We start from the raw sequence: 14,428 nt of genomic DNA, 5'->3' as shown, positions 1-14,428 counted from the left end.
TCCCATTTCACAGGTTCTCTTTTAGTTTTGTTGATTGTTTCCTTCACTGTGCAGAGCTTCTAATTTTGATGAAGTCCCAGGGTTTATTTTTGCTTTTGTTTCCCTTGCCTCAGGAGACGTATCTAGTAAGAAGTTGCTATGGCCAATACCAAAGAGGTTACTGCCTGTGTTCTCCTCTAGGATTTTTAGGTTTCATGTCTCACATTTAGGTCTTTAATCAATTTTGAATTTATTATGTATGGTGTAAGAAAGTGGTCCACTTTCATCTGTCTGCATGTTGTCCAGTTTTCCCAACACCATTTTTTGAAGAGACTGTCTTTTTTTCCTTTGGATATTCTTTCCTACTTTATTGAAGACTAATTGACCTTATAGTTGTGGGCTCATTTCTGGATTTTCTATTCTGTTCCATGATCTATGTATCTCTTTTTTTTGCTAGTACCATACTGTTTTGATTACTACATGTTTGTTATATAACTTGAAATCGAATTGTGATGCCTTCAGCTTTGCTTTTCTTTTTCAAGGTTACTTTGGCTATTAGGAGTCTTTTGTGGTTCCATACAAATTTTAGGGTTGTTTGTTCTAGCTCTGTGAAAAATGCTATCAGTATTTTGATAGGGATTGCATTGAATGTGTAGGTTGCTTTGGGTAGTACAGACATTTTAACAGTATTTATGATTCCAATCCATGAGCATGGAATATATTTCCATTTCTTTGTGTCATCTTCAATTTGTTTCATCAGTGTATTATAGTTTTCAGAGTACAGGTCTTTCATCTCTTGGTTAAGTTTATTCCTAGGTATCTTAGGGATTTTGGTGGAATTGTAAATGGGATTCCTTAATTTCTCTTTCTGCTTCATTTTTAGTAGATAGAAATGCAACAGATTTCTGTATGTTGATTTTGTATCCTGCAACTTTATTGAATTCATGTATCAGTTCTAGCAACTTTTGGTGGGGTCTTTGGGTTTTCTTTGTAGAGTATCATGTCATCTGCAAATAGTGAAAGTTTGATTTCTTCCTTGCTGATTTGGATTCCTTTTATTTCTTTGTGTTATCTGACTGCTGTGGATAGCCATATTTTTTTTTTAAGTAGGCTCCACACCCAGTGGGATCCTGAGATCAAGACCAGAGCTGAGATCCAGAGTCAGATGCTCAACCAACTGAGCCACCCAGGCACCCCAGCCCTATTTTTATTAGAACAAGAAGATGAAGGGATTATTCAGGGAAGTTGAGAATATTGGGTGTTTTGCTGGTAAGAGACTGGAACTTTCCAATAGCCCAATAATAGAAAAGTCTGGGAGTTAGGGAAAGAGTAGATTAGGTTCAGAGTATTATGGGGTTAAGTTTGATAGTATGATTGGGGTTTGATGATGTAAGATCTGGAGGCATTCAGATGAAATAATGGAGTTGTGTATTTAATCAATATTAGAAAAAATAAAATCATATGAAGTCAGTTTCATCCTAGAAAATATGATCACCTTTGCGTTAAAAACCCTGGGATCAGGGTGCCTGGGAGGCTCAGTCATTAAGCCACTGCCTTCGGCTCAGGTCATGATCCCAGGATCCTGGGATGGAGCCCCACATCAGGCTCCCTGCTTGGCGGGAAGCCTGCTTCTCCCTCTCCCACTCCCCCTGCTTGTGTTCCCTCTCATGCTGTGTCTCTCTCTGTCAAATAAATAAATAAAATCTTAAACAAAACAAAACAAAAAAACCCTGGGATCTAGAACATATCCACATAGGTTAATGGAATTAACACAGGCCCAGGACTCTTAGGAGCTATGTCTACTTTGCTGTACTGCTAATGCAGTGCTTTTCAATTTTTTTTATTATCTCTCCGCTAAGGAGGCTTTTAACACATTTTTTCCTAATCACATTCCCCCCATGAAGCATTAATACCATAGATATACTGCATATCTCTTTATGTACTGTGGCCCTTTGGAAAGCCACAAACCACAGTAATATCTAAAATATTTTTCACTCACTCCAGGATCTGACTTTCACTGGTTGAGGATACTTGCATATGTGTACTTAGGGAAATCAATTTTCCCCAACTTATTTATTAACAAATGAGAATTCATGCTATATATACAAGTTCTAAGAGAGATCATCCCCCTTTAAAAAATTAGTTTTATTGAGATGTAATTCATATACCATATAATTCACCCATTTAAAGTATATAATTTAATGGTTTTTTGGTATATTGAGTTATACAACCATCACCATAATCAATTTTAGAACATTTTCATCACCCCCCCAAAAACTCCTTACCCATTAGCAGGCACTGCCCCACCCACCTCACTTCATGGCCTTTTCAACCCTGTGCAACCACTAATCTATTTTCTGTCTCTATAGATTTACTTGTTCTGGACATTTCTGATAAATGGAATCATATGATACATGCTTGTTTGTGACTGGCTTCTTTTCCTTAGTATAATATTTTGAAAGTTCATCCATGTTATAGTATACATTATTAATTAATTAATTAATTAAAAGTACTTCATTCTTTTTATTAACAAATAATATTGCATTTATTTATTATTCATCAGTTGATGGACATTTGGGTCATTTCTACTTTTTGGTTATTATGAACAATGCTATGTACTTGTACAAATTTTTAGTTGGATATCTGTTTTCATTTCTCTTGGGTATATGCCTAGGAGTGGAACTTCTGGTCATATAGAAACTCTGTGCTTGGTTGAGAAGTGACCAAACTGTTTTCCAAAGTGGCTGTACCATTTTATATTCCCACAAACAATGTATGAGGGTTCTAATTTCTTAAAATCATTTTTTTATCATAACTTTTGACATCCAGAGGCCAGGGTCTCTCCAGCTTCCTAAGGAAAGCAACTCTTACTTTTTCAGGGAAAAGCTGCTTCTGAATATTGGTTTGTTCTTAATTTAGCCATTGGAATGTTCTTAAAAAGTGGAGTATTAATTTGAGAACATTTAAATAGTATTTTCCAGTTGGTTTGCATCTTTTGTGTTTTTCAGTTGGTTAGAAGCTTCTAAAATTTTAGCTTTGGGTTATGGACTTAAACTAGTAGATTTAGTAGCAAACCTGAGATTATCTTTTCTAATCCCCACATTTTACAGATGGGAGAACAGTAGCCTAAAGAGAGTAAGTGATTTGTTTAGAATGATATTGTTAGTTAGGTAGTGGAAGAACCAAGTATCTTTATTGTTCCATTCGGTCTCTATGTTACTCATTCTGCCTGCTAATTATGGATGTTTTCCAAGGTTCTTTTCTTTCTCCTCTTCCAACCATTCCTATAACTTAAAGAAAATCACCTAGTCAAAAATGACTCATAAATACTTATCTCAAGTCCAGATCTCTGTATAGAACTTAAGACTCATATGTTCAGTTCTCTACTGAACATTTGTCTGCAAATGTTTGTAGGTATGTAAAATTGAACATACCCTAAACAGTACAAATTATCTCCTCACCAAAAATATTTCTCCTAACTTCACTGTTTCTAATATCACTTCCATATGTCCTAGATATGACTCTTTTTTTGTCACTTTCCTCCAGTTTTATCTTTATAAAATCATTTCCATTTCTCCTCAGTAGTTTTGCTTGGGCCTCAGATTCTTTGTTAAGGATCTAATGTTTGGTAAAAAACTCCAAAATACATAGGAGGAACTCCTGTAAGAAAACTACTGTAAGGTGTATTATAATAAGGTTTATTATATGAAAGGCATAAAGCAGCACCAAGTTAGAAGAGTGCTTAGCCAGGAGATAGGAGACTAGGCAGTAGACCTGCCTCTGCCACAGATTTGGAACTAGTTCTTTCACTCACTGGCACCTCACTTTCTTTGTCACAAAATGAGGAGGTCAGATTAATTGATTTTCTGTAAGTCTTCATATTATAAGTCCTTTCTCTCTCTCTTTGCCCATCCATTTCAATAGTGCCTGCAGGCTTTGGAGTTTCTGCATTCGAACCAGGTCATTCACAGAGACATCAAGAGCGACAACATCCTGTTGGGAATGGATGGCTCTGTCAAGCTAAGTGAGTAGGAGTGATGATACTTCTCTTCCTGATGGGACTGGGGGGAGGTTAATCACATAATAGTAGCTACAAGACTCAGCATAGGGTCTTTACTTACAGGCGCACCTTGGAGATACTGCAGGTTCGGTTCCAGGCCACTGCAGTAAAATAAAGCAAATCAAATGAATTTTTCCCAGTGCATATAAAAGTTATGTTTACACTGTTACTATAGTCGATTAAGTGTGTAATAGCATTATGTCTAAGAAAATGTACATACCTTAATTAAAAAATACTTTATTGCTAAAAAATGCTAATCATTATCTGAGCTTTCAGTGAGTCATAATCTTTGTGCTGGTGGGGGTCTTGCCTCAGTGTTGATGGTTGCTGACTCATCAGGTAGTGGTTGCAGAAGGCTTTGGTGGCTGTGGCAATTTCTTAAAATACAACAGTAAGGAGGCTTGCATCAACTGCCTTCCATTTCACAAATGATTTCTCTGTAGTATACAATGCTGTTTGATATCATTTTACCCACAGGAGAACTGCTTTCAAAATGGGGGTCAATCCTCTCAAACCCTGCTACTGCTTTATCAACTAAGTTTATGTAATGTTTTAAATCCTTTGTGTCATTTCAACCATCTTCATAGCATCTTCACCAGGAGTAGATTCCTTCTCAAGAAACCACTTTCTTTGCTCATCCATAAGAAGCCACTCCTCGTCTGTTCAAGTTTTATCATGAGATTACAGCAGTTCAGTCATGTCTTCAAGCTCCACTTGTAATTCTAGTTCTCATGTTATTTTTACCATGTCTGCAGTCAGAACATACACATTTATCAATTTAAATTCACCATCCTATATGGGTACGGTTCGTGGTGTCCCAAAACAATTATATTAGTAACATCAAAGATCACTGGTCACAGATCACCATTACAAATACAATAATAATTTTAAAAAGTTAGAAATATTATGAGAATTACCAAAATGTAACACAGAGACATGAAGTGGAAGCTGTTGGAAAAATGGCACCGATAGACTTGCTCATCACAGAGTTGCCACAAACCTTCAATTTGTAAAAAATCATAGTATCTGTGATGTGCAACAAAGCAAAGTGCAATAAAATGAGGTATGTCTGTATTTCCTGGGATATGCAGGCTCTTTATATTGCTCAGCACTATACACGGTGTCATTTCTTTTTTTTCCATTCATGTATATGTTTAGCCAAAAAAATTTACTGAATGCCCCCTATGTGCTATAATGGGCACAAGGATACTTTTGCCAGTCTTCAAGTAGCTCTCAGTCTAGTAGTGGAGTCATAAAATACATAATTAGAAAATAGAGTTTAGTGTAATTTCTTTGATTCATTCATTCAGCAAACTTTTATCAAATGTGTATTATACTTGGGCCCTCTGGGATTAAAAAAAATGAATAAGAAGACATAGTCCTTCCTATCAAAGGCCTCATAATTTAAATAAACATATAATTGCAATTTAATGTGAATGAACTGTAAGCAGAACATCTTGTTCAAAAGTGTAAGGACCAGTAGTCCAGACAAACAGGTGTGTTACAGGTAGAGGGGCAGCTGTGGGAAGATTGTTAGCAGTCTTTGTCTGTGGATACAGCATAAGAAACTGATAAAAGCAGGGCCATGCCTACTTGTAGGTGATTAGGGTTTAAGTCAGGGACTCATGTCCAGGAAATAAAGCAAGGACCTAGACTGCCAGATTCTGAGGCATGGGAATGGTTTTTAAGAAGAAACAGAAGCAGGGCAAGTAATCAAAGCCAAAATGGGCAGCTTGGACTTTAATGCCTAGTTTTTCTGGTTTGAGGGGGGTAGGGGGCCAGAAATGATGTTTCTTTTGTTCCTCCTGCTTCTTTTCAAAAGGTTAAATAGAGGACAGGCTAAGAGCCAGTCGTGAAAGCAGCAGTCATGTGATTCTAGCTGTGGAGAGACAAGGGGTTGCAGTGGCTGGGAGCCAGGCAGAGCTTGACACCTGGGGATAGGCACCATAGTCAATACTTACGGAAGGAATACCCTGAATATAAGTCCATTCCTTCTTTTCTTTTCTTTTTCTAGCCGATTTTGGATTCTGTGCCCAGATCACCCCAGAGCAGAGCAAACGGAGCACCATGGTGGGAACTCCATACTGGATGGCACCAGAGGTTGTGACGCGGAAAGCCTATGGACCCAAGGTTGACATCTGGTCCCTGGGCATCATGGCCATTGAAATGATTGAAGGGGAGCCCCCATACCTCAATGAAAATCCTCTGAGAGTGAGTGTTACTAGTCCCATTTTAAGATGTTCAGGCTATTGTCTTTAGTCCCAGGAAATGGGATTCAGGCGGTTCCCTACAGTTTCCAACCTGGATTTGTGTTTTCTGGATAAAACTTGGCACTGTTAGGTTTAAAGTATAAATGCTCAAAGAAAAGAGATATTAGCAGTCACTGGCTTATTCAACAATTTTTTTAGTTCCTCTAATGTAAAAGAAACTGTTCTAATGGTAATGAAAAAATTAATATATAGTAACAGAAGGTAAGTGCTGTGAGAAAAAGCTGAGTAAGGAGCTTAAGAGAGCAATGGGGAAGGAGGGAGAAGTGTGCTCTTTTATTTAGAGTAGAGAAGGAAGTCCTCTCTTCTAAGTTATTTGAGCAGAAATCTGAAGAAAGGAACAAGCCATGAGATTAATCTGATGCAAGAGTTTCCCAGGTATCAAGTATACAAAGGACTTGATTTGAGAGCACAACTCGTTGTATCCTGAGAAAACCAAAGAGACCAGTGTCACTAAGTGAGTGAGCAGGGTGGAGATGAGTAGACAAGGTCAGAGAACTAGCAGGGAGCCAAATCAGGTAAGACCTTGGGACCATTGTGAGAACTTGGCTTTTATTCTGTAAGAGATTGTAAGCCATCAGAGGATTTTGAGCTGAGTAGTAGTGTGACTTAATTTATGTTATAAATATTAACCGTTTTGACTGCTTTTATAGAAAACAGATTGAAATACTGTTATAATCGTTCAGGTAAGAGTGGTGGCTTGGACTATATTGGTGGCAGTAGTAATGAAGAGTGGTTAGACATAGGAAATACCTTGAACATAGAGCTGACAAGATGAAATGGATATCAGAGAAAGATGGATCAACAATACCTATAAGATTTTGGGCCCTAATTGCTGAAAAAGTTCATTTGCCATTTACTGAGAAGGTTGAAGGGCAAGTAAAATGGGATAATAGAGTTGGTTTTGAATGTGGTGATTTGAAATGTTTATTAGATATCCAAGTGGAGATATTGAATAGAGTTGGGCATATGAGTCTGGAGTTCAAGGGTAAGAGGTCAGGGCTATAAATATAAATTTATCAGGAGGTAGTATATAGTTGATTCATTTAAAGCATTGGAACTAGATGGTTGATGCGATCACTCACCTAGGGAGTAAGGTTTGAGTACTGAGCCTTGGGGTACTCTCATGCTTACAGTTTGGAGGAACTAGCAAATTAGACCAAGGAGTGGCCTTCCAAGTAGGAGGAGAACTGAGAGAAGTGTTTCCTGGAGGCCAAGACAACAAAGTGTTTGGAGAAGGAGGATGGGCCACTGTGTCAGATGTCACTGATAGATCGTATGAGATAAGACTGAGAAATAAACATTAGATTTGCCAATGTGGAGTTTATGGTAATGAAATGAAAGCCTGATTAGAGGAAATCTACCAGAATGGGAGAAGTTGACATGTGAAAGCAGTTGTTGTTCTTTAAGAAGTTTTGCTCTTAAGGGAACAGAAAAATGGAGCAGGAACTGGAAGTGGAGTTGAGGGAGGACTTTGGTTGTTTTTATTTTTAAGATGATATTATTTTAGCATGTTTGTGTGCTGATAGGAATGATGTGGAAAGGAGGAATGTGGTCATGTACAAGAGAGAAGTGACATCTGTTGGAGTGCTGTCCTTAAGTGGATGAGAGGGGTTGGATCAAGTATTTAAAGAGTATTAGATTAGAAGATGGACAATTTATCTATTGTAATAAAAGAGGGAAAGCAGAGTATATGAATACAGATGCAAGTAGGTTGGTAATTTTGGTCATGGGTAAATAAGAGAATTAGTCTGATTGCTTTTATTTTCTCATTTCTCAACCTCCCATCCAGTGCAGGAAATACGTGTGTGTTGTTGTTGAAAGGTGGTCATCTCATCTTAACTGGTTACCTCTTGGATAGCTGATTACTGGAAAGTGCTTCAGTGAACCAGCCAAAACTGCCTGAAGGTCCCAGCTTTGCCCTCTGATTCCACATACCACTCATCTTCCCCCATCTTACAGTGGCCTTGAAGATGATGATTAGTATAGTGTGGGTGGAAATAAGATTGGGATTAGAGTCAGAGGACATAAACTCACATGAATAGCTTGATCCCAGGCATATGTCTTTATGTTTCTGGACTTTATCTGTGAAATGGGGATGATAATTCTTGCCTCGTCTGTTATCCAGATTTATTGTGGTCATCAAATGAGATAGTATTTGTGTAAATAGTTTAATACTTTGTGAATTAAAGTTCTGAGTGCTTGAAAAGGACTTTTTTTTTTTTAAAAGATTTTATTTATTTGACAGAGAGAGACACAGAGAGAGAGGGAACACAAGCAGTGGGAGTGGGAGAGGGGAAGCAGGCTCCCCACTGAGCAGGGAGCCCAATGTGGGGCTCGATCCCAGGACCCCAGGATCATGACCCAAGCTGAAGGCAGACGCTTAATGACTCAGCCACCCAGGCACCTCAGGACTTTTTTTTTTTTTTTAACCTATCCCATAAGATGGCTCATGTTAGGGGACCAGGGGAGGCAACAAGGAAACAGATTGTTGCTTTACAGAACACTTGCTTTTTATATTCCTCTCTTGCTAGAAGAAATCAGCTCTTAGGTGATTAAGGTGAGGGCATCAGGAGTAATTTCCTCCAGCAAATGGGCAGATAGATGTTTAACTCATCATCAGGCTAAGTGAATAATAAACCTTTTAGATACATAATCAAGAATAATAATCAACCCATGGGTCTGGAACACATTTCATAAGTTTATAAAGTGCTTTCCAATATACTATCTTGGTTTTTACAGACATGTGAGATAGGCACCGTTGTCATCCCTATTTTCCAGATGAGGAATTTGGGAGGTCACTGGCTTGCACGTGGTCACATGGCCTTTAAATGTTAAATCTGATCCTTAGGTCATATTCTTTCCAGTATACCAAAGCTGCCTCTTTGTGTCCTAGTGGCATGAAGCAGCTAACCATATTTCTAGAGGGCAGGTCTGGGCACTAAGAGAGAACTCCAGCTAGAGCCTAAGGTGATTCTCCATTTGTATTGCCAGGCCTTGTACCTCATTGCCACCAATGGGACCCCAGAGCTTCAGAACCCAGAGAAGCTGTCAGCTTTCTTCCGGGACTTTCTGAACCGCTGTCTTGAGATGGATGTGGAGAAGAGAGGTTCAGCTAAAGAGCTGCTGCAGGTAATTGTCCCTATGCAGGGATGCTCTGAATTCAAGGGATCACTAAACCAAGCCTTTTTTGCTTCATTTTTGTCTGTGAAGCACTACTAGGCTTCTCACCTACAACTTCCCACACTCAGTTTATATTCCTAGTTCCCTAACCTCCTTCATCTCTGGGCCTTTGTTCATGTTATTCCCTGAGGCTATTCCTCAGTCTGTTAAAACTCTGTACACATTCATAGGCTCAGCTTAAAAATCTACTTTATGAGCTTCTGCTGAACTTTGCCTGTAACTTTCATCAGCACTTCTTTTGTTTTGCCTGAATTAGAGTGAGATTCTGCCAATTGTGGGGAAGCCTGGAGTTGAAGGTTTGCCAAGCTTTTATACTTCCACCTGCTTAATCCTGAAATTACATAATTATTTCATATGGTTGCAAAAACTGCTTTTAGCAGGCTACCACATAAGTATCACATTAAACTTTATGGTGGTGATTAATCTGCAGGCATGCACAGTTACTTCTTTATTATGAGGACCAAGAGCAACTGAGCAAGGCAGGGCAGACCTACTGCGTTAAAGTTAGTTATGAACAACCCTCTCTTTCCCACTAAATTGTAACTTCTATCTTTTTAATTTCTTGGTCTCCTCTTATACCTAGGACCTGACTTGGAAAAGGTATTCGGAAAATATTTATTGAATTGAATGAAATTGCTTAAAGTATTTACCTTCCTTGAAATGCTACCCCCTAGAACATATTTAGCATCTCTTTGTAACCAGGGTTATGGATTTACAGAGCACTGGTCTGTTAGATATGAGATTTCGGCTCTCCCAAATGTAACCCATTAATGTCTCGGATCCCTTGAAACTGAAACCCCTTATAACAGGCAGTACCATATAGGATCCTTTTGCCTTCCATATGAGGTTTGCTCTGGAAACCCTCCACATGGAAAAATGTTCAAATTCTACTCTAAGCCTGTGATTGGTGCAGATATTGTTAATTAGGTACCAAATTATAATTATTGAAAGATTAGTGCCCTCTAGAGTTTTCTTCTGATACCATAAGAAACAATAAATGCATTATATTGAATCTTTACCACACTATAGGCACTAAGTGCTTTATATGTTGTTTTCATCTATTCTTTATAACAATCCTGTGATTTATAGATTCTATTATTCCCATCTTTATAGGTGAGCAAGTGAGGTTTCAAGTGTTTAGTAACTTTTCCATGGTTATATAGCTAACATGTGGTGGACCCAGGGTTTTAACCTATGTCTACTTGGCTCTCAAGTGTGTATGCTCTTGGCCACTGCTCTTTTGTCTCGAAGAGCGCTAAAACTGGAAGGGCTTTAGGGCTTATCTATTATACTTTGTTCATTATACAGAGAAGGAAACTGAAGCTTCCCAGATGGGTACTGGATCATGCTGCTTTCTCAACTCAGGGGAGTTGGAGAAACCTGTGATTTTATAACAATGGCTCTTTAACTTTTACTGTACATTGTAAATATTCAAAACTATGACTTTTGGAATCTTAAATCACAAAAGCTTCACATCTCTTTCTCCAGTGAGAACACATATATGGATAAAAATACATAGGGTATTATGTTGGAATTTGTATCTTCATGATTTAGCCAAGGTCTTTCATTTTTTTCATAGTAACTTCTTGTCTTCAGTGCCTTTTTATATCCTATCTCTGTCCAAAAAGAAGATGAAGCAACTTCCAGCAATGAAGAGGTATATATATGCCTAAATGTGTATGTGCCTATACAGTATACAATATGATTAGTAAAAAGGACTCATAAGGATGGGAGAAGGATCAAATATGCTAATCATCTGAGTTAGTTTTGTTTAAACATCAAATTTGGTTCTCAGTTTCCTGGTGTCCAGGACAGAAAAGGAAATGTGATAGTTCCTATATTTCTTATCAGGTGGAAAAACATTGCATCCTCAAGACACAAAGCCTTTTTACTACTAAATGTAAGAAAAATGATTTTTAGTTAAGAGGCTCTGAGTTACATAAAGAATTGTTCTCCATAACAGTCTTGCTGAAAATGTGATGCAGTTTTCATACAGTGTTTTCTCCAAAATGGTCTTCTTTAATAGTTGTGGGTGTGGCCCAAAGTATAGCCCAGTGAAAGTGATTTGGGAAAGGACCAAGCTATTGAAGGCTTTATTGGATTCAAATATAGAACAATAAATTCCTAGGTCAGTGCTCCTGAACTGCAGTATTGCAATATACCATTGGGTCATGATCAGTCAATACTTTCCCTCAGAGATAATTATTATTCTGATTATCACCATATTTTAGTTTTACCTAATATAAAGTGGAATCATATGATATGAAATCTCCTGTGTCTGGCTTCTTTCACTCAACATAATGTCTGTGGGATTCATCCTGTTGTCAGTGTATCAATCATTCATTCTTTTAAATTGCTGTGTAATTTTCTGTATAGTATTATAAAATATAACATTATTCATTATTTCATTCTCTTAGACATTTGGGTTCTTTTAGTTATGACCATTGTTAAGTAAAACTGCAATGAACGTTCTTGTTTGTGTCTTTTGGTGGACACACAAACTTACTTCTCTTGGAAATATACCCACAAGTGGAAATGCTGGGATATAGCATAGATGCGTGTTTAAGTTGTAAGTAGATAGTGCCAAACAGTTTTCCAAAATGTTTGTTATCTTTTAAAGATGTTCTTCAACTTGGGGATGATCTGAAGCTTTCCAGGCAGCACCCTGTGCAAATATGGATGCCCTTAACATCTTATGATGATTACTGAGGAAGAATGGTAAATAGTCATGTGTCTTTCTTTGCTTTTTTTCCTGTCTAGCATCAGTTCCTGAAGATTGCCAAGCCCCTCTCCAGCCTCACTCCACTGATTGCTGCAGCAAAGGAGGCAACCAAGAACAATCACTAAAACCATGCTTACCCCAGCCTCATTGTGCCACGACTTCTGTGAAATAAATGCTTATTTTAGAAATTCCAACCCCTGATGCCCTCTCTTCCTTGCCTTGCTCCTCCCATTTCCTGGTCTAGCGCTTTCATGACTTTGATCCTTGAAAACCATGTGTCCAGCATTGAAGAGAACTGCAACTGACTAATCAGATGATGGCCATTTCTAAATAAGGAATTTCCTCCCAATTTGTGGTTGTGAGGGTAGTTTATGATCAAGGGCTTATATGAATAAACCCTTGGCTCCTATTTCTACACAGCAAAATCTTCTCCCTCCACCCCAGTCTTACACCTGCCAGTCAGTTCTTGACTCGATAAATTTTTGGCTTTATAACATTATCAATTTGTAATCAGTTGAGATTTCTTTAGAGCTTGCTTTTCCGAGGCTGAACTGCCCAAACTCCTATTGTACTTGAAAATTGGAACAGCATGAGGAGTGCTGTGAGGGTTGATAATTTGCCTGGGACATGAAATGGCTCATCTTCCTGGACCATGGCTTTGGCGCAGCTGATCTTGATATGGGAGAAAAAGCTACCATGTTTTCTCTTTGTGTGTGCTTCTAGCAGCTATTTGGGAGGATCTTCACCCAGTAGTGTTCCCCATGCTATTTCTTGTGAAATGGTCTTGGCTATGTAGCAGCTTTTGACTCCCTCCATCCCCTAGGCTGCTGCCCCAATTCTGTCTTTGTTTAGAACTTTGAGAGGTTTCCTAGGGCACATGCTGGGTGAGAGCAGTGAGAAGTCAGGGAAAAAAATTTAGCTGCTTTTAGAACAAAGTTGGGTATCAGCATGTGTCCAGCTGTACGTATGTGTTGTTTCAAGAACTCAGCCTCTTTTTCCATCTGGGATAAGGAGCTGAAAGATCTTCTGATGGCCTGAGTCTTTGGGTCAGAGGGAAGGATCTCCCAACTCTGAAACTACGTGTTAGCTTTGAATGGATTTGGCGACCTGATAAGATACTCTGCCAGCTGTGAGGGGACCCTGTTTTCACAATGCATGGCCAAGCTCTCTGCAAATGGAAATGCTTGCACTGGGTGTTGGGGATGTTTGCTACCTCCTGCTATCTTTGTGGTTTTGGTCCTCCCTCTACGGTAGGACCCCTGGCCAGCATCGTGGCTTGTCATGTCAGTCCCATTGGCTACCTTGTCATGCTCTGAGGTACCACTGCCTCTTGCAGCACAAGTTTTATTTCCTTCAATAAAAGGAGATGAAAATATTCTACTTGGAGTATGCCTCTCTTCTTTTCCTCTTTCTTTTATAATTTTTCATTTTGAAATAATTTCAAACTTAAGGAAATTTAAATATATATGTATACACATGTATATAAAAGTGGATATATAATTTTTTTCTTCTTGAATGATATGAGATTAAGTTGCAGTAAGATGCCCCTTTACCACTATGTACTAAAGTGTGTATTCTTTTTCTTAACACTTTTAATTATAAACTAAGAGAAAAGGGCCAAAAATGGTTATATATTATAAAGTATTGGCTCAGGCGAGTATGGAAACTGAGAAGTCCCATGATCTACATCTGCAGGTTGGAGCCCAGGAAGGCCAGGGGTGTAGTTCAAAGGCCTGAGAGCCAGAGGGCCAGTGGTGTAGATTCCAGTCAAAGTCTGATGTGTAAGAACCAGGAGCACCCAGGGCAGAAGATTGATGTCCCAGCAATGCACTCCACCTTTTTGTTCTATTCAGGCCTTCAATTAATTTGATGATGCCCACCCAAGCAGGGTCTTCTACTTTACTCTGTCCACCAATTCATATGCTAATCTCTTCTGGAAACGCGACCCCCGCCCCCTGCCCCCCACACACACACCCAGAAAGAAAGTGATACACAGTCCATCCCCACCTCCAGGTGAAGGAGATAACTCCAGCAGGGACTAAGTGAGTTGACAGCTTTTACAGTGCTATGTGGTTATGACCTTTAGATCCAGGGGGCAAAAGTGAAAAGGTTGGTGACCCCCAATCTTGTCTTATGGAAAAAAATACAGAGGTACAGGAGATCTTGCATGTAGTTACTGAAAGGACAAGGACAGTTGCATTGCTTACATGTAACAGA

At 38.7% G+C, this 14,428-nt stretch overlaps 1 protein-coding gene across 4 annotated transcripts in view; it reads left to right on the top strand.

Annotated features, from left to right (window-relative positions):
* The window catches only part of PAK1 (p21 (RAC1) activated kinase 1), a 149,997-nt gene extending 136,411 nt beyond the window's left edge, over positions 1–13,586 (top strand). For 3 of the 4 annotated variants that reach the window (XM_028115898.2, XM_028115897.2, XM_028115896.2), the window contains exons 12-15: positions 3,904–4,003; positions 6,054–6,250; positions 9,301–9,438; positions 12,250–13,586. In XM_028115898.2, coding sequence (XP_027971699.1) covers positions 3,904–4,003; positions 6,054–6,250; positions 9,301–9,438; positions 12,250–12,336 — 522 coding nt within the window. In that variant the 3' untranslated portion in view covers positions 12,337–13,586. Of the gene's footprint in view, positions 1–3,903; positions 4,004–6,053; positions 6,251–9,300; positions 9,439–12,109; positions 12,224–12,249 lie in introns of those variants that run through there. The other variant, XM_028115899.2, reaches the window with a different exon arrangement.
* Positions 13,587–14,428: the final 842 nt, after the last annotated feature.

This window comes from Eumetopias jubatus, unplaced genomic scaffold (genome assembly GCF_037043125.1).
Source record: "Eumetopias jubatus isolate StellerSeaLion01/CBP00866 unplaced genomic scaffold, mEumJub1_p1.0 scaffold_13, whole genome shotgun sequence".
NCBI classification, from domain to species: Eukaryota; Metazoa; Chordata; class Mammalia; order Carnivora; family Otariidae; genus Eumetopias; species Eumetopias jubatus.
Note: the sequence above shows the minus strand (reverse complement) of the source record. Positions and strands in the feature narration are given on the sequence as shown.